Below are 20,707 nucleotides of genomic sequence, written 5' to 3'. Positions count from 1 at the left end.
TGTCACTTGAAAAGGCAGATGCAAACACGTGCGAGCCTTCCTCGGACAGGAGTTTTCGTTCTCTGGTTTCTTTTATGATTTCTTGTGCTGTCTCATTTCTCTTCGCAAGCTTTCGCTTCGTTTGCTGCAACATCTTAATTTTCTTCTTCAACTGTGTTATCTCTTCTTCAGAGGCACTGACTTTGTCCTTGTGCCATTGTTTGCTCGGCGAAAACGCAGTTGATGGCTCTCCAACTTCAGGCATTTCGCAGTCTTGATGCTTGCGCTCTGAACGCTTCCTTTTTACCTGAAATGGACACCACATATTTTTGTTCAGTCTCAAGTAACAGAAAAGTGTAGCTGCGAAAGCAAATGGGTTTCATTTCTTACCATGAACTTAGTGCTTCATAAAACGATTTTACAGAAGGGTGAAGGGCGCTTCCATATTACCACGCAATCACAATAACTGTTACCACGCAATCACAATAACTTCTTTTCAACAACGAAGCAAAAAAATAGCGCGCACGGCACTCCTTTTTTCCACGAACACAATTTTTTAGCACGATACTAAAAAAAAAAAACCACTAGCGACAAGAAGCTCAGACGTTTCCTTCCATTTGCTTCCACCCACTATCCGACAAGAACCTTCGTCGAATCTCGACTTCGGCAGGCGTATTAATGCCACGAACACTTCTCACGTGAGAAAGGCGAATAATTCTGCCTAGCGTGGCATGGTTTAACATCCTCCAGTAATAGGTGCTGCGGAAAAGCAGGAAACACAGAAGGCACACTTCCCGCGCGCAGCCGCGTCGTCTGTCCGGTGCGGTCAAAGCACTCGGGCGCGAAGTGTACGGAGCACAGGCGATCTCCATCTTTTGCATGCCATCTTTCACGGCGAACGGCCCGCTCCCACAAGCTCCGCAGCTCGGGATCTTTTGGAAACCTGCCAGTAATTTAGGCACTATTATTTGTTGCACACATCTACCACATCAGTTTGCGCCGCTCGACAACGCGCGCGTAGGGCTCAATTGAACACGTTTTCGTGTACTTACAGGTGGAATGTGAGGCCACAACCCTTCTTCAGCCTGTTTGCACATCCGTAGGCAACGCAAGAGGCAACCATTATCAAACCGTTGGTGTTTGCATGCCCGTCGCGTCAGCTTGCACTCAAACAGCGCGCCAAAGCAGCAGCGCGAGCCGGCGTCAAGCGCGCTTTCTGCCACTGGCAAGATGGCGGCGGCCGGCTTCACTTGACAAGCGCCCCCTCCACTCCAGCAAGTTTTATATATCCTCCTTGAGGAGGACTTGGACTCGCATTCAACTCACGGCCATGGCCTTCTCTTGATCGCTGTACGACCGCATTTTCGGTGATGCCCTGCGCTGCTTCGCAGCAGACAGCACCAAGCAAAGATGATTTGCTCACCAATTAAGCACAGCTGGGTTTCTCCGGTTGGTACGAGATGGCGCTACGGGTACCACTGCTGAGAAGCCTTTCAGTTTCGGTTCCCCGTCGCCGCAGACGATGGGGATTTCCAAATAATTCTGACCGAATCAGGCAAGTACCCCACCTAAATGTGGTATAAAACAAAACTGACCGCCAAATGCAACCTCTGTGCGAAAGTTGAGCCCGAACAAACGTGTGGTTAGGCCGAAAGAATTTTTTTTCGATTTTCTCTGATTTACGCAACACGCGATATAATGAGAAGTGCTTTTAAAGCTCCACTTCCGGCCAAATTTTTTGAGACACGAATGTTCGCATCCTTCGATAAATCATACACGTGTCAATGTTATATCTCCACTGTGACAGGCTCATCCACAAAGACTAGATCGGGAAAAAAATGAAGATTGCAACACGTCAAATCAATGCTTTTTATTATTTTCGTCACCCGAACAGGTAACCAGCGGTTGTTTACCTCCTGCTAAGTTGCGCTTTCCAGAATACCGAGGCTTAAACACGTAGTAAACCAAAGACCAAACACTAAAGAATGAATTCAAAACGTGAATTTACTTTTTATTCTGAACTCATTTCCTCAAGATCATTGCCCAAGTAAAACGCAGTGTTTTGAAGCATTCCAGCATTTTATTTCGTTACGCACCATCTATCCTCATAAGCATTCAGTACCATTTCCGAGTAACATTTTCTGTTTTCGGTCCTGTGTGGCTGACGCGGACCCAATTACAGAAGATTAGTTACCCAGTCAAACACATAAAGCGAGAAAGTCTGCTTAACAAAATAACTAGATAAACACTCTGCGCTTAGGACAATGCGCCACAAGTTTTAGTTGCAACTAATGCGATTTCTTCATATTAGACCTGACTAAAAGAAAAGAAGACAACTGAACGCATGCACTTCAGGGACGAAATCGAATAGACGGAGGAAGTTGTCCACGCCGGATGCGCTACGCATTGACAACAAACTGTTGAAAGCAATGCCCGGGGAAAGGAATGGCTTGCATCGCACGACTTCTTCCAGCGCGGCTCACGGCAGCACTTCAAAATTAATCTGAAGCTGGTCATCGACCAGGAAGCCGTTGAGCCTTAGAGTGCTAACATTGAACGACGGATCATTGAAAAAAAAATGCTTGGTTGCTTCGTGTTGTAGGCTTTTGTATGGATGGATATCCACGGGGTGGCTTAATTTCAACGAGATACTGCCTCTTATCTTGTGGGTTTATTACGCCCAGCCGTACTTTGTGCTGGAATGGCCACTCAACAGCGCCGTCGTTGTCACCCTTCTGCAAGCGGAGACCGGCATGCAGGCGCACAGATTCGCCATCTTTTATCAAATAGAGTGCAGGTGACATGCAGTAGCCACACATGTACATCGGGTCGCTCTCGTAGTAAGCAAGGCCTTCTCTCAGCGCTTGTTCTTCGAGCAAGTTCACTCCTCTGACATAGAAGATTCTATGCGCTCCTCGTGGTTCATCCCTTGCAAGCAATGTCTTCATGCGGTCCAGAGTCCTCTCGCTATTATCCAGAGTTTGAACTTTCATTTGATGAACTGATGCCAGAATTCGCGAGCAATTGCCACAGCTCAGTTTCTTTGCAGTCGTCAGCTCATCTTGAACTATTTTTTCCAGTTTGTTTAGGTTGCTCGAAAGATTATCAGTACGCGTTATAAAGTGCTCTTTCAACTGCTCGTTACCACTGGCGGATTCGTGCACACCCCTTGTCACATTCTCCTGGATTTTTCTCGTTGCTTGGGCAAATTCATCTCTGAGCGCTTCTTTAAAGGTGTTTATCCCGTGAAACATTTCGTTCAGTCTACGACCTTGGCCTTGAACCTCAGCAACCAGCTGCCCAAGATGCTCTCTCATTTCCTCCGCTTGCTCCTGAATGACTCGTTGGAATGATGTCGAAAGTGCTGTATCTTCCGTGTCGCTGGGCTGATGGCCAGATTCTGGAGCAAGAGGCGTCGCCGGTGCTGCACACTCCGATCTCAGGTGTGAGCACACATCGCTGCACAGAACCGAGGCCGAACACTTGGGGCACCGTGCAGAGTGGTGTCGACATTCCCGCTGGAAATGCTCGCACACCATGGAAGCAGCCAGCACTGTCTCGCAGCCGTTGTCTTCGTTCCAACATTTAACCTGCAATGAATAATGCAAGGAAATGTAGAAAGTGCAACTTCCCCCGCCGCGCTAGCAGACTGGCTCGCGCGTGCGCCGCAACACCGTCGACATATCGGCCTTCCAGAACAATGAGGTCGCCGCGCCCTACCAGCAGCTGATTTCATTCACTCAAGCCACGGTTGGGAAAAGCACAATCGTCGCGAGCGAATGCGCTAGTCACGCGACTTTTTTTTTATTTCGCTGCCTTTCTTTGCAGCTGGGAAAAAAGATACACGTGAGGCTTTCTTTATCGCAAATAAATGGAATGGGTGTTTCTGAAGGTGCTCTCCAACTTTGCTATTCACATCTGCTGTATAAAGTCCATATTTACGCATTTAGAAAAATTATCTTAATCTTAAGAAAAATTACCTTAAGAAACGTGGAGGCTAACAAAGAGGGTTCAGCTTAAGTTAAGGACAACGCAGCGAGCTATGGAAAGAAAAGTGATAGGTTTAACGTTAAGAGATCAGAAGATGGCGGAGTGGGTGAGAGAGCAAACGCGGGTTAAGGACATTGTAATCGAAATCAAGAGGAAGAAATGGACTTGGGCAGGGCATGTAATGCGAAGGCAAGACAACCGCTGGTCCTTTAGGGTAACGGAGTAAATTCGAAGAGAAGGCAAACGTAGCAGGGGACGGCAGTAAGTTAGGTGGGCGGATGAGATAAAGAAGTTTGCGGGGATGCAGTGGCCGCAACTGGCAAGGAACAGGGTTAATTGGAGAGACATGGGAGAGGCCTTTGCCCTGCAGTGGGTGTAGTCAGCCTGATGGTTAATTAATTGCTTACAGAACAGAAAATGGCCTAGGATACGCAAGCCGGCTGGTAGCTGTATGTAAGCGGTTTCCCTGGCCTACCTCAAATGTCTTATTTTTTAACCCTTGGCTAAATTTACACTGAACCTCCTCTATAAACATTCGTAACATATCTGCGAGCAATTCAAGCAAGCTAGCACCAATTTATAACTTTCACTACGCCTGTTCCACGCGTTGACGGAGCAGCATATAAAGAGTGTCCCAGCTAACTTGGACCAAGATTTCAGAAAAACCTAAGTGTTCTTCAGAACTGAAACTGCATGGATGTTATAGGGGTTTATCTTAGGTTACAGTACCACTTTTTTAGCTCGTCCGATTTGAATAATTTGTCGTGATAAACAAATTAACGTTTTCAAATCACATCAAATCAAATTTATTTTCAACATTGATACAATGTTGACGGGTTCCGTGACAAAAAGCTGTGAGGACAGCTTGACTAGATCAGGGAACCATTTTGGCAGCAGCGACTTCATATACACTACCATAATTCAAATACAAATGATATGTGCAACACAACACAACACATCATATGCACTACAATAATTCAAATACGAATGAAATATGACACAGAATACATACAGTGTCCTACTTACTGAGTACAATAGTTAAAATGCAAGTGAATATTGTAATGGAATACACGGACTTCATTTATCAACTTAACTACGTCACAAAAGAACAACGTGCACTACAATAAAACTACGCAATAAACGAATAAAATTAGTACCATAAAGCGTTTTACACGTGAGATCCCCATGAGAAGGCAAACACACACTCACTCTGTGTGGCCAATTTCACAATTACCACTCAAAATCATAACGCAGTCTTAGAAAATTGCCCAGAAACAAACAAGCTGCGCAAAGCTGTGCGCGTTAGGGCAATGGAACCTGAAAATTGTGTTTTAATCTTGTTTAATAGAAATGGTACGTTGTACGTTAATGTTTGCAGAAGGTAATTAGTGCGTGGGCGCGGTACAAACCATTCCTCAGACGACCTGGTTCGATAGGTGCGAGTTTGCAAAGTAAGAGTACACAGCTCCTTCAGGAACTGCTGGTAAGATAAACTAGAGAAGTACAGCAGGTACAGTAGACGGTAATCGTAAATCTGTTGTATACTGACCAACTTGAACTCATTAAAGAGGTCATGAGTGTGGTGAAAGTATGAAACATTACCAATGCAATGAACAGCTTTCTTTTCGAGCCTGTGTAGTAGAGTTATGTTTTTTTTTAGTAGTCGTGGCCCAAATTAATGTGCGACCGAAAGACGGAGTGAAAAACTTGAAGTTTAATGTTACTAAGCCAACAGCGGAAGAGAGTTTTTTCACCAGTTGCTGTATATGCGCATCCCAAGTCATAAGCGCGATAGTACCACTCCGAAAACCTTGTGCTCTTTTACTATATCGATTGTACAGCTGCCCAAGCGAAGCCCGCCAATCAAACTTACTGGTTTGTTTTTTGAAGCAAACAGAATGGCTTCTGATTTTTGAGGATTTATTCTACATATGAAAAATTGAAAAATTTGCGGGGGCTTAGCTCTAGCCTGGTAGGTTGCGAAAGTAAAAGTGCAGCGCCTACAACTGAAGGAACGCTGTGCGCCGCGTCTACAGGTCTGTAAGGAGCCAGCGCCACACTGCGGCGACACAAGACGCACGGGAGGCGGACGGTGAAGAAAAGGTAGGGAATATGTGGCAGAGAGAACGTGCGGGCGAGAAGAGGAAGACGGCGGTCGGCGACAGAGGTGGACGTGTTCTGCTGGCTCCCCGAGTTCCCAGGCTTGGGCCCCGGCTGCAGACGTGCGGGTGACCAGACCCGGACAGCCGTAGTCGGGTGCCTCAGCCATCAGACCTAGGCGCATCTCTCCCCTCCCAGCCGACAGCTTCTCAGGACGGGTCGCCTCTGACATCTGCGCTGCATACCCGGGCTACCTGACCTGGGGGCCGTGCCAGAGCACACAGACGCTGACTATTTTCTACGGCAGCGTTGAGGCCGCCGTAGAGAACGCCTCCAAACGGGTGTCAACGAAGGGAACCCGAAACGTGCCTAAACACTGCCCCGTCGCCCAGCCACGCCTCCTCGCTCGACGCACCAGGCTCATCACTGGGGGACACATAAATTTAAGTGTGATTCTCCTTTTTTGACTCTTCTCGCCAGTGTTTTGTTTTCCTTTTCTTTTGCCTCCTTGTTCTCTTGTTTTCTTTTTCCCGTTTCGTTTCAATGCTTAAAATTAAAGTTTCCTTTCCTGCAAATGCCGCCTCGTTTATTTCTTTTCTTTAAATAATGAATTTTGATGCGGAAATTCCACCTGCAGTGTTACTTCCTCACAAGGTCACGCGTGGCTACCGGCCGCCGCTGCGCAAAGGCCGTTCATTAGCGTAGTATTGCTTTCGCAATAAAACGACTACGTACGTACGTTGCTACAAAAAATTGGCAGAGGCTTACTTTGGTTAAGCCCGGTAGGTTGCGAAAGCTCGTTCTTCCTGGCTTCACACTGGCGAGCTGCCTTCTTCTGATTGGCAGTAGACGGCATGGCAAAGTATTTTTGTACACAGTGAGAAAGATCCACTGTGACTACCCGCCCCGCTCCGCCGACGGATCTAGCTGGGGGCCCTTTTTTATGCAGCTCGTATGGCGTCACCTCGACCGTAGCGCCACTGGTGAGAGGAGCGCGAGGCTCACTGCCGTGACTACCGCCGCGCTCCGCCGACGGATCGAGCTGGGGGCCCTTTTTTATGCAGCTGGTGTGACGTCACCTCGACTGTAGCGCCACTGGTGAGAGTAGCGCGAGGCTCACCGCCGTGACTACCGCCAGCTTGGAGGAAGGAAAATTTAGAGGAGAGGCCATCACGTGACATTTTGTGAAGCCGGAAACAAGCTCGGCGCCATCTTGTCGCGACGGGCTCGTGTTTACATTTCGTCGCCGCGCCGATTGCGCGCGCGTTTCAGAGCCAACGAAGGAGCGTGCTACCGCATGGGAACAGGCCCCCGCGCTAGTGGTCCTCGGCTACTCTCCGGTTCAGGGTGCCCTATGCTGGTGTTCGTCAGCGGAAAAGTTAAAGCGGAAATACCCGTGTGAGACAGGCGGCTACTTCCAGTGACTGCTTCGTACTGCGTCGTATTCGTGCCGTCTCCAACTGCTCGACCCTGGTCACAATTAGTAGCAGCCAGGAAAAAATCTCGACTCCTGCATGCGCAGGAAGTGCCCTTGGCTTTCAATTACTGCGGGGACCCATCTTGACATGCATTATCCCTCGCCACTTTTTTCTATGTTCTTTGTTTTCTGATGGCGGAGACTATAAGGCAGTGGTGTAGCCAGAAATTTTGTTTGGGGAGGGGGGGGGGGGGCTCGTGTTGCAGCGCGGCCTCCTCAGAATTTGCGGAGGGATCAAACGCAAGAATAACTGCATTGCCATTGAGAATGCCATTGTGCATTGTATAAAGTTCACTGTCTAGAACAGTGAAATATGTATTCTTTAAAATAAAAGAATGTATATTCGTATGCCTCAAAAATCGTGTTAACTGATAATAATGCTCCCATGTTTTTGCGTATTTACTAAGTAAACAAAATAATACGCGAAGTCTACAACTAAATCAGTCCGAAACCAGCAAAGCAGTGCATGCCACTGATATGAAAAACGTAAAGGCCATGAAATGAGCTAGTAGCTAAGACAAATATTTTAATGAATCTTTGTCGCTGAAGTGTTGCACGTGTCTGCTTTCGATTCAGCAGTGAACAATGCTGACATGCATGGCCACGCCCCACCTAAGTGCTGAACCTGCCTTTTATTGCAGCTCGTGTTGCTGAATGTTGCAATCTGCCTCCATTGCATGCGTTTTGGAAGCTGGCAGTGTCAACAGTGCATTCTGCTGCAGCAGTTAGGGTAAGAAAAATTCTGCACTATTTTGTTGTTGGTGTTGAATACCATACTTGTCTTCATAGCATGTTTTTGTGCGGCTGGAAAAGCAAGGAATGCTTTCTCATACAGCAGTGAGGAGGGGCAAATATACTAAAAAGTTTGAGTTCTTGACCCTGAAAACAAAATGTATCATAACGTGTTGTAATGGTGGCCGTGCCAACAATGACTTTTGATTCAACAATTCAAAAGCCACTCATAGAGGCGACAGAAATGGAGAGGGCCAAAGTGCACATAGTAGACGGGAGGGGAGGATTTATGGATGGGGGGGTGGGGCGGGGGGGGTCGCTTTTTTCCAAAAGACTTAAATTTTACATAGGACAACCATTCTGAACACCTTTTTCTCAATGAAAAAATTTCAAGAATTATGCGCTTAGAATGTCACTGTCCCCTCCGTAAATGCGCCCTTTGTAGCATGGCAGCATAGCATATGTTTCACACCCACAGATCTAGTATTGTGCATAATATACCAGGTGTCCCATCTAAATGTAACCAAGCTTTTAAAAAACACGGGGTGTCCTAGCTGTCTGAAACCAAATGAGGATTGTTTTGAGTCGCGTGACCTAGTCTGCAGTATTTTTTTCGTTCTTCAAGGTTGATTAATTAGTTAAGCTTACTTAGCTAAGTTTTTAATTACTGACTTGAACAAAGTGTGAATGAAAAAGTTGTAGATCACTTTGAGAAACAGCTTACGGAGACATTTGCAGCAAAGTAATATTTACGTAAAGTAGTTTTTTTACCGGCCTTTAACCATAACCCGCACAATAAGAAAAAGCTTCCGCATGACAACTGTGCGACTTCAACGTCCCAAGACGCGCCTTAAAGAATAAAATCCATTTATTCTGAAGTCCTCTCCTCGATGAGACTTTGGGTGCACATTCGGGCAGAGAAGTAAGCGAGCAGCTGGTCACGTGACTTTTTTCTAAGGCCAATAAGTGAAGTTACGTAAATGGTAACTTGACGGAAACAGCACTACTAGCGGTTTTTCGAGGTCATCTAGAACTTTTGCATTGACACTTTCTTCCTGAAGTTAATAATTAAAAAGTTAGCTAATTAAACATAACTAATTAAGTAACTTTGAAAAGCGAAAAAATACTCAAAAGTAGGCCATGCGACTATAAACAACCCTGAGTCTTTCACTGGACTAGGACACTTCGCCTTTTTTAAAAGTTTGGTTACATTTAGCTTGGACAACCGGTATATGACCGTAGCTTTTCAGACTTCTAGAAGTTTAGGAGTACCCAGTGGCTGCAGTATAAGTTTCATGGTGTTGTGCCTCATTTCAATGCTATGTTTGATATTTAATGTGCAGAGTTGCAGCTGTACGCTCCGCTTTTCTGTACTTGGTGGAATACTAGCTTGTAATGTCATGGCATAGTAGCACACTTTACTTGTGATGGACAATACAGGCAATGAATGTTGATCTATCGCCCGTAATGAATGCATCAAATTATTATTCTTCAAAATAACCACAGGCCCTTTTCCTGGCCTAGTTGGTGTGACATTGTGTTCAGGAAAGTAAAAACAGCATTATTCTACACAAACCACACAGAAAGACTGACAGGACGGGCGCTGTCCGTCATTCTGTGTGGTTTGTGTAAAATTCAGCGCTGTTTTTACTTTCCTGAACACAATTACCACAGGCAACAATGAAATTCAGCGCACATGTGGATCCTCATTTCACTAAGTACTTTTTACGGCAAATAACACTATTACAGGACATGGGCACAATAAACACATGTGCGAAAAGGCCTCGAAATTCAGTTAGAGCTTCGCCTTTTTCGCACTTCTTGGCCATGACATCAGCTAGAAAAGTAATTGCAAACCTGCTACAGGAAACCGGTCTAAACATATTGCGCAACCAAAAACACAGAATTGGCCACGATATGAACGAACACACTTGAGCCCGGCACGTCCCTGAAGCAAATAGCTCGCTAGACGCTTCAAACGTTACACGCTTCAAACGTTACACGCTTCAAACGTTACACGCTTCAAACGTTACACGCTTCACACGTTACACGCTTCACACGTTACACGCTTCAAACGTTACACGCTTCAAACGTTGCACGCTTCAAACGTTGCACGCTTCAAACGTTACACGCTTCAAACGTTACACGCTTCAAACGTTACACGCTTCAAATAGGCATGTAACAAAGTTTCTGTATACTAAGAGTAAAGCGAGAGCAACTGCTTCCTTTACAATATCGCTCTCCGCCCATGTCATGGCTACCGCCGCTCTAACAAGCTCAATCGCCGAAAAACGAAAATGACAGTTATACCAACATCAGTGACATTCGACGGAGCGTTGCAAGAACACGCATAGGTAGCAACGAGGTTTCACTGCCGATGTAAACGGGAGCCTGAATGGCAGACACACACTGCACATACAGGACGCGAAACGTCCGCACAATGCGCCGACGACCGCTCTAGCGCACGCCGTATTGAATCACTGGTGAAAGAACAGCGCGAATGCAGCGGCGGTCTCCCGACGGCTCCGAGCAGTGACTGAGTAGACGAAATGCCCGTGCGATCGTGGTCGCCGAGCACGTTGAAAACAATGCACGCAACAACGAGAGTTTTCCAGCGAATTCCACCTGAGATATGAGTGAACGGCGCCAACGTCAGCCTGTGAGCACGAAAAAAACGAACTCGAGCAGTTGAGGAAAGTACGAATACGCCGCACCGCAAATGCTACGCCGCGGCCGTCTGCTATCGCGCGGTTTGTAAACAGCAACTACGACGCCATCGCCAAGCTGCAGGGACAAGATGGCCTCCCAATCGAGAAAAAAACCACGTGATTTCCTTCACACTTTTCTCCCAGGGTATTGAGTGGAAAGGGCCTCTCCCCCTTTTTTTTTCCTTCCTCCATGACCGCCGCCCTCCGCCGACAGATCGAGCTGGAGGCCCATTTTTTCGCAGCTGGTATGACGTCACCTCGACTGCAGCGCCACTGGTGAGAGGAGCGCGAGGCTCACCGCCGTGACTACCGCCGCCCTCCACCGACAGATCGAGCTGATCGAGATCATGAGAGGGAAATAACTACAAGAATAAGAATGGGGTGGAGCGCATATGGCAGGTTATCTCAGATCATGAATGGCAGTTTACCAATATCCCTCAGAGAAAAGTATACAAGTGTATATTACCGGTACTCACATATGTGGCAGAAACGTGGAGGCTAACAAAGAGGGTTCAGCTTAAGTTAAGAACAACGCAGCGAGGTATGGAAAAAAAATGATAGGTGTAACGTTAAGAGATCGGAAGCGGGCGGAGTGGGTAAGTGAAAAAACGCCGGTTAATGATATCCTAGTTGAAATCAAGAGGAAGAAGTGGGCTTGTGCAGGGCATGTAATGCGAAGGCAAGATAATCGCTGGTCCTTCTGGGTAACGGAGTGGATTTGGATCCAAGAGAAGGCAAACGTAGCAGGGGGCGGCAGAAAATTAGGTGGGCGGATGAGATTAAGAAATTTGCGGCAATATGGTGGCCGCGGCTGGCGCAGGACAGGGTTAATTGGAGAGACATGGGAGAAGCCTATGTCCTGCAGTGGGCGTAGTCAGGCTGCTGATGATGATGATGACGTCACCTCGGCTCTAGCGCCAATGGAGGGAGGAACGCGAGGCTCACCGCCGTGACTACCGCCGCCCTCCGCCGACAGATCGAGCTGGGGGTCTTTTTTTTCGCAGGTGGTATGACGTCACCTCGACTGTAGCGCCACTGGTGAGAGGAGTGCGAGGCTCACCGCCGTGACTACGGCCGCCCTCCGCCGACGGATCGAGCTGGGGGCCCTTTTTTCGCAGCTGGTATGACGTCACCGACTGTAGCGCCATTGTTGAGAGGAGCGCGAGGCTCACCGCCGTGACTACGGCCGCCCTAATTAGACGGATCGAGCTGGGGGCCCTTTTTTTCGCAGCTGGTATCACGTCACTCCGCGAAAGGTCAACCGTAAGTACCGCCGCGCCACGCTGAAGGCTCAAAGCTTAGCGTAGTATTGATTTCGCAATCAAAATTTGCACTGGCTTAGCTCTGCTATACCAGGATATACGTAGCTTGAGGTGAGGGCGAGGTGTCCACATCTCGGTGGAAACCTGAACCATAGGGAAGGCGGATAGCTGCCCTCTTGGAACAGTGTACACATCAAACGTACTTTAAGCTAAGTGGTGGCAGTGAAAGGTGTGCGCTGCATGCGTTGGCATTTACAACGTTGTGCCAGAAACGCGACGCTGAAGCCATAGGCCGTCTGCTACCCTCTGCCGTGCGGTGCTTACGCAGAACAGCCAGCCTACGCTGACATATTATAACCACGAAAAAAACATAACTTTTGTTATTTTCATTTTCCGCGTTCAGGACGCTTTCATACGCAGCACGCGCTGATCTTACAGTGATGCTGTGCAATACGCAATGTCGCAGAACAAATAGAGTAGCGCATAATCGATACAAGAATGTATGGCAATTGCTATGCAGAAGGCAGAGCGTGGGAAAAATTTGGAACCGGAAGTAGATGACAGACGATTTTCCCGTGGTTCTTTGCGTTCACTTCGGAAACGCACCTCACCGCACCTGTTGAAAGGTATAAGTGTAAAGAGTGAAAGTACAGACGCGTGTCGCAACAATCGCGTACCCTGAAGCGTCGACGCTGGCTGTAGCAGATACCTCTATGCCACCATTCCCTCATGGCGGATTTATTAAGCCGGAAGCCTTTAGTGCCTCATCGTTGTAAGCAGGTGTTGTAGACAGAAATGTCACGCTTTTTAATTGGTAGAAATGGCCGTGACGTCAAAGTGCGCGAATTTCAAACGGCGCAAATTATACTTTGGCTAGTAACCATGCAACCAATTAAAGGTATCGCATAGTCATCCTCCAACTAAGTGGGACTGAGTTTAGTTCATTGCTTAATTAACCAATTATTCTAATCAAGCTTTCTAGCCAGACCACATCAATAAATAAAACCGAGTAGGACATTGGTCGAGTTGGGGAATCGAACCAGGGTCTTCCGAGTGCGAGACGAGCGCGGTAAAAAATCCGCCATGCCAGCTCGATGGTTTGGAATGAACAGATGCGCGTCTAGTGAATACGGTGTCTTCGTTCACACCCATCTTCCTCCCTTCCCTTAAGGCGAGGTTCAAGTCTCCACGCAGATATGCGAGACATACATTTCCTTTCCTCAAACACTAATTTACCGAAGACGTAGAGCCGAATGGGCGATGTCGTTCTGAGGATTCACTGGCTGGCTGCAAGACGCTATCGAGTTCCATACTCAGAGGCGAAGCTTAACATAGTAACCACACATCAATGACACTACCAACAATACCGCGCTTACGGCTTCCGCCTCTCCGCGCTTTAGGCCAACAAAGCGCCCCCCTAAATTTTTCTTCTCTCACGCGCCCCGCCTCATTTTCACGCAACAGGTGACGTCACAGCTCTGCAGCGACGCTAGACGGCTTCAGCGAAGAGTAGAAGCTTCTGCACCTTTACAAAGGACGTGCGCCGCCTCATGCTATCTTTCGCTCACAGCGTCTACGCCCACTGATCTCCACTAGGTGGTTGGATGCCGCATTACCGCTTTCCGAGACGAGCACGAGTGAAGCCTCCGGAAGTTGGACGGCTTGTCCCGGAAGTCGGGTGTATTGTGTATTTCAATGCACCAAGTCGCGTCTTTCGCCCTTTCGTTCCCAGTTTTTTTAGTGTTTCCCGTGTAATGTCTGCTGTTATATGAAAGGAACAAGGAAGCTGAACGCGAGAAATGTGAGCATTCTACGTAGAACCCTGTAATTTTAGAGAAACCGAAGAAAACAGGCAAGCAGGTCTCACCTTGGCGCGGCTAAGCAGTACGTGCATTAAACGCTATGTTCGACCAACTATGTTCGTCGCGACTAAACTCCTCTTCCCACTCAAAAAAACAAATTAATTTCGCTTTACACACGATTCTCTGGCGACAAATCATGAACTATTTGAAAAAGCGCTGTTCTAGTGAAAAGTTCCTTTGGACAAACATTTCGGCTGTTTTCTCTGCTTCGCTTACCTCTCTCCGAAGCAGCTCTTCCGCAGGGAAGTCCGCCAGAGCGACGTCCTCCTCCTCGTAGTGGTTGCCGTCCAGTGGACACGCATGCGAACCATCCCGCCCGCACTGCTCGTAGCAGCACTCGCATAACACGTGTGTGCACGGTAGCCAGACCGTTCTCTTCCTCACCAGGCCACAGGCACTGCATATCCGATGCGGAGGCAGGGGTTCGACGAACTTCAGTGCCCTCCAGTCGAGCTCAGGGGAAAATCCCACTGTCGCATACTGCGCGCTTGCAGCAGGCATCGTTCTTGACCTATGCTCGTTGCACGGAGTGTCGAAGAAATGCGTATTCCGCCGGCTGCACACAGATCGCAGTAGCGTCTTTCCTCTTTTTCCCTCCCCGGTTGCCAGGGCGACAATCGCAGGCTGATCGGCTGCCGCTTTTGCCGCGTATACCGGAATGCGCGCCGAGCGAAATATGTCGCCGCTGGAAAGCTGTGTCACTCACACGGGTTGATCCCGTACGCTAAACAATATGCGAAAGACTGATTGTTGTGTGATAGCTTTTGGTGCCGCTATCCGCCAAAACTCTTCCCCAGCTGATGAGTACAGGCACATTGCTAATTTAGAGCGAAAGCTATGCTACGACCTCAGGGGCGTGTTTCATTCGTTTGCACATTCGCACTGATTCAAATGATAAACCCTGCTGAAAAACAGGCATTGGTCTTGATTCTCCTGCCTTGATAACATCACAAGGTTACTTGTTATAAGGAGGCTTTCTCGAATTCTTTTTCTCGTGAGTGACGTCATCACGAGGCAAGGCAGCAAGACCAGTTGTCTGATCAAGAACGTCATGCGTCAAGCTATGGCAAGATGGGCTGCGAACCATAAGCTCTCATATCAAAGTTAATTTTAGGTTAAATTCAGTGACTTTAACTTCGCTGTAGAGAGTGCACCCGAGAGGGCAGGGTTCGAATAGAATAATATAGTATACATCAGTATCCGCTATAAGTATTAAACTATGTCACACAAAGGATTCAGAACTTCGACTCTACGCCTTATGATGACAACGGCGCAATACAAAGTACACGTCGGCGAAATATATGCACCGTTGCTTTTGGTTATAACGAAGTCGAAGTGGCCCCACGACCTCTTTGTTAAATCTTAGCTTAATTATATTCATAGGTTGCCTTGACCGCATACGTGGCACTGGAACAGCCCTGCGTAATACCACCTTGATAGAGGAAAACCTATAAAGTTTTCAGTGCGCCGTCGACGTGTGCCGAGGGAGACCAACACTTGTACCGAGTGCCCTCGAGGCTGCCCAAAAAATGTATACACTGACCCAATACGTCAGCCTATATGCAAAGCGCTCATTTCTACCCCAGCCCGCATGAGGTTCAGTGCCAGAAACAGGGTCTTGCAGGAGTAAAGTCGTTGATGAGAGGGAGAGGACAGTGGAGAATAGCGTCCATTTCTAAGACATGGTTACTATACCGGCTGCTGTGATGCTAAAAAGGGCACGCTCTGGGTACTTCGTCGCGACTACCCACTTCGGTTGCCTTCCCCGTGGTATTTACGAGTACCCTGGCCTGAACACTTCACCACACGATAGTGGCGCACAGCACACGGGCCTCTAGAACTTCGCCTACATCGAAATGCGAGCCCCCCAGCCAGAATAGGAACAAGACAAAAGGCTTGCACATACGTATTCCTTTCCTCCTTTTCTGCATTGGTTCTGACACTTCGCAGCGAACGCAACGGACCGAACACACGCTCATTTTCTGCTTGTTTCGCAGGTTGGAATTCTCGCAACTTTGTTGCATTACTACTCCTAAGTCTTTCCCGTTGCTTGTGCCGCCGCGGTGGCTCAGTGGCTATGGTGCTCGGCTGCTGGCCCAAAAGACGCGGGTTCGATCCCGGCCGCGGCTGCTAGAATTTCTTTGGAGGAGAAATTCTAGAGGCCCGTGTGCTGTGCGATGTCAGTGCACGTTAAAGAACCCCAGGGGGTCGAAATTTCCGGAGCCCTTCACAACGGCGTCTCTCATAGCCTTAGTCGCTTTGGGACGTTAAACCCCACAAAACCAAACCAAACCAAAACCAATCCCGTTGCTTGTGCTGCCAGTTGCTGTTCCCAGTTGCTATTACCTACGACCAGTGTAAACGTGCTTGTTGTTCATCATTGGAACTGAGATAGCTGACTTGAAGCGTGAAATGCGCAAAGAAGTAAAGGAACTGAAGGCTAGTTTTGAGCACATGAACAAAGATGTCGAGGAGTTTCGGAGCGACTGTGCTGATCTGAAAAAAGAGAAAGCCGCTCTGAAAGTGACATTTGACGAGCTTATCAAAGAACTTGCACAACTAAAAAACATGGCAAATGAAAACTCGGTGCGGATCACCGCACAGGATCAGTACTCGAGGAAAAAAAAATTGCTGAGGCTTAGCTAAGGTTAAGCCTAGTCAGATGCGAAGCATATTGATGGCTAGGCTTGATAATACATGGCTTTCCTTGGTTGAATACTTGGCCATTTAAATACAACCACTAGAAGCCTTCGTCTTGGGGGAAGACTACGGCATGGCTACCAACGTTTTTAAATCCCTTTCAGTTTGCAAGCTCCCCCGCTCCGCGCCCGAGAAAGCGGCCCCCGTCCGCTTCCACTCACCACGCGGCGCTGCTGTCGCTGTCGGCCTGGAGGCGCCGGAGCGCTCGCGCTTGGCAGTTGCTGTGACAGCCTGTTCTCATCCGCGATAACATTGGGAGCGAACACGTCGAACTCAAATTTGCTGTACTTTTGGAGCTGTCACGTTGAAACTTCAGCCTTATGGTTAAAGAAATGTTTCACCTGGCTAGTAAGGGTGAGATAAAGAGCAGGCTGATGCCAGTTCGCAAAAAACCAATCGTTTGCATTGCGCTTTATCGCATCACGTTTGCGACGTTTAGCGCTGATGATATGCGTATGTTGGAGTAGAGCTATCAATATTTCTTCGGGAGAATGCACGAAACTTTAATGAAATTATAAAACTAGCGATGTTCCGCTTCTAGATCAGTCACGAAATTCCGCGCTATATTATCAACGAAGCACCGCACATGCGAGCAGCATTTTGCATGTTCTTTAGAATTCCAATTTCAGAGAGCACAAGTATAAATGCAGACACACTTAGCTGGATGCAGGGAGGGAATAACTATAGAAGAGCTTTTTATTTGCAATGATAGCACAGACAGGAGCAGCGTATTGCACTTTCATTTTTAGAATGTTAATTTCATTGAACACAGACTAGCATTAAATGCAGACACACTAAGTCGGAAGCACGGAGGGAATGGCTACTTGAAGGCGAGCTTTTTTTTTTGCAATGACAATATTTCTCTGTTCTCTAGCCGACGGTTCACGTCTCTCGCCTAGAAGTGGATGCGTGTCACTATGACAAAATGCAGCACTTGGCATGTAAAAGTGGCCATATGCTCTGCACATCCAAGCCGAACAAGGTTTTGCAATTCAAGCTCATCTAGCAGCTCCCAAGAAACGTCCCTTTCAAAAACGGGACCTTCCTTCAAAGAAATCGGGATTGCTTTGTTTACAATGTTGGTAAACTCTAGCATCTTTTCGGGTGGGATGCTTTAAGCACCCTTGCTTGAAGCTTTTGTATACTGTAAGATAAGCGTCACTGCCAACAACTGGCACAGGACAGCTGATATCTTCCATGCTGATATGTGCTGGCTGCTCCAAATCAGGCGGCGGTGATCATGGCGTAGACGCGAAGGGCCACGCTGGTCGGGCAAACAGCGTGGCGAGCGCCACCGCACGGAAGGAAACGGAAAGGCGACAATCCGCGCTTCTGAAGGAACCAGCGCACAAAACACAACGGACAAGAAAAAGGCGGAACACGACGGACAGGAGCGCTGAACTTACAACTTTATGTTTGTGTGTTTTGTGTTTTGTGCGCTGGTTCCTTCAGAAGTATGTATTACCAACTAGCCCAACAACAAGTGTTGACAATCCGCGCACCGCAGCTTTCAAATTTAAAGGGATCTAAAAACGTTGATGGCTACAGCGGAACACCGACTAACCCCGAGACGCGCGTTGGGTGAGCGCCTGGATTGCCAAGGAAGCCGCGTCCGCCTGCCCGGTGGAGCGAGCGTTTCACCTACACCGAGTGTGAACGCGCGTTCGAAATGCGCGGGAGTGTGACGTCACCATACCACGTGATTCACACGGCGTGCAACCGCAGCGACGGCACAAGTTGGAGCCCCGTCTCTCATCTGTCGTGACGTGATTGTGTCACGTGGTGTGACGTCACCATACCACGTGGTCTGCACGGCGTGCAACCGCAGTGACGGCACGAGTTGGAGCCCCGTCTCTCATCTGTCGTGACGTCATTGTATCACGTGGTGTGCACGGCGTGTAACCGTCACGAAGCGCTTGGGTTACCTATTGTAATATGCTTCCCATAAAAAACCTTGAGATTAATGGCATTCCTGAGGACGAAAACGAAAATTTGATGGATGTTCTTGGCAGGCTTGGTGACGCACTTGGTGAATCTATAACACAAGACGATATTGAAATCTGCCACCGGTTTCCTGTGCGAAGCGCTGCTGCTGACCAGAAAGATGGCGACGACGATACTGTCGAAAAAAAGGCCGCAGCAAAAAACGAATAGTAACGGCGACATTGCAGTGGCATTCAAAAACCGCGCTAAGCGCGATGCCATTCTTCAGGAAGCACGCAAAACTCGGTGCGGTGCAGATGAACTAGTTTTCTCAGAGAAACAGACTGTCTTTGTTAATGAGCATCTGTGCCCAAAAATGAGAAAGTTGCTTGGGATGACAATTGGCAAGAAACGGGAGGTGGGCTGGCGTTACGCATGGGTCAGGAACGGCAGGCTTTACGCACGGAAAACGGAAACGTCCCGAGTTATCCGAATTGATAGTGAGTCCGACCTTGATAAGATGCGCAATGTAACCGCCTCTCCCTGAGTGCCTATGGCCTGCTATTTTGTACTTATATATTATTTTTGATAGCTGCTCCTAACGATGTTACCTGTCCTTCTGGCAACAGTTATATCAGTGTTGTGCATTGCAACGCCTAAAGTGCGCGAAAGAAAAACGACAAACTGGCTATGTTTCTTACCGAATTCCGTTTCAAGTTTCAAGTTATTATGGTTATGGTTCAACTAGTCAGAATGATATTCTATAGCGCGATGTTAACAAAATATTGAATACTAGCACACGAAACAATCAAGTACTTCAACTAATACTAAATGCTAAAACACAGAAAGGGAAGGACCTCGCGGACGAGTTTAACAAATACTTTACAAATCTCTCTTCAGGAACACCTATACAAGACAGCGCTGAAATTAAAAAAAATATTTAGGTGCACCTAATCCTAAATCTACCTTTTTTGAACCGAGAACTGGGGAAAAAATTTACTCTATTTTTATGTCCTTAAAGAATAGTAAAGCCCAGGACATTGATGATCTTCAAATTAAGCCCGTTAAATACGTCTTAGACCTGCTGACCGCATCTCTTTGTTAAATTTACAATGCGTGTTTACATACTGGTACCTTTCCAGATATTATGCAGTGTGCAAGAGCAGAGGTTATATATAAATCAGGCGATAAGAATAACTTTTCAAATTATCGACCGATCTCAGTGTTGCCCGTTTTTTCAAAAGGTCCAGAAAAAATAATATGCAAGCGAATCACCAGTTTCTGTGATAAGCACAAGCTTTTATCTGTACAGTAATTTAGGTTCCGTCGAGGCATGTCCACTGAGTTACCTTTGTTGACGCAGAAGGAATTAATACTTAGAGGGTTTGAAAATAACAAAATGACCCTAGGTATTCTGATCGATTTCTCGAAAGCATTCGACAGAATGGACCACAAAATTTTATCTACAAAGTTAGAGCATTATGGGTTTCGAGGAGTTTCTGGTAAGCTTTTCAAGTCATATTCAAACCACCGTAAGCAATGCGTCGTAATCAACGAAGCTCACTCTTCCCTATTAAATGTCACTTCAGGTGTGCCGCAAGGCAGTGTACTCGGACCGGTTTTATTTAATATTTACATAAATGATATAGTAAAGACCAGCACACTTCCATCTTACACCATTTATGCAGATGATACAAGCATTTTTTTCCAGTCAGCTAGTATCGAAGAACTCACTGCTTTCGCAAATGTTACACTTGAAAAATTCTCTCAATTGACTCAATAGTTTACACATTAACGTTTCTAAACCAAGAACCATATTATTTACTCCTGTACAGAAGGTTATTATTCGGGATATCGACATAAAACTCGGTTCCGAACAAATAAAAGTCGTTAAAGAAATAAACACATTGGTTGTGACATTCAGTCAACATCTAAATTGGAATGCCCACGTGGAACGCGTCGCTGGAAACCTGG

General features: G+C 47.3%; 1 protein-coding gene across 1 annotated transcript; it reads right to left on the bottom strand.

Moving 5' to 3' along the window:
* Positions 1–1,834: 1,834 nt before the first annotated feature.
* LOC149329480 (TNF receptor-associated factor 3-like) lies at positions 1,835–14,640 on the bottom strand. Its single transcript, XM_089562256.1, has 2 exons — positions 14,327–14,640; positions 1,835–3,569 (listed from the first exon to the last, which is right to left on the bottom strand). Exons 1-2 carry the CDS (start codon positions 14,609–14,611, stop codon positions 2,544–2,546), a joined length of 1,311 nt encoding a protein of 436 aa, XP_089418382.1. The 5' UTR covers positions 14,612–14,640; the 3' UTR covers positions 1,835–2,543.
* Between the last annotated feature and the right edge of the window lie 6,067 nt (positions 14,641–20,707).

Source organism: Amblyomma mixtum, chromosome 9 (assembly GCF_055824585.1).
Source record: "Amblyomma mixtum isolate Tamu chromosome 9, ASM5582458v1, whole genome shotgun sequence".
Classification (NCBI taxonomy): domain Eukaryota; kingdom Metazoa; phylum Arthropoda; class Arachnida; order Ixodida; family Ixodidae; genus Amblyomma; species Amblyomma mixtum.
This window is presented reverse-complemented; position numbering and strand designations above follow the sequence as displayed.

What these genes read in the sequence shown, in the direction of transcription:
- LOC149329480 (XM_089562256.1), bottom strand. Translation starts at nt 14,611, where the DNA reads ATGCCTGCTGCAAGCGCGCAGTATGCGACAGTGGGATTTTCCCCTGAG. An exon ending in AAGAGCTGCTTCGGAGAGAG is followed by an intron (nt 3,570 to 14,326) that starts GTAAGCGAAGCA and finishes TATTCATTGCAG; the next exon opens with GTTAAATGTTGGAACGAAGA.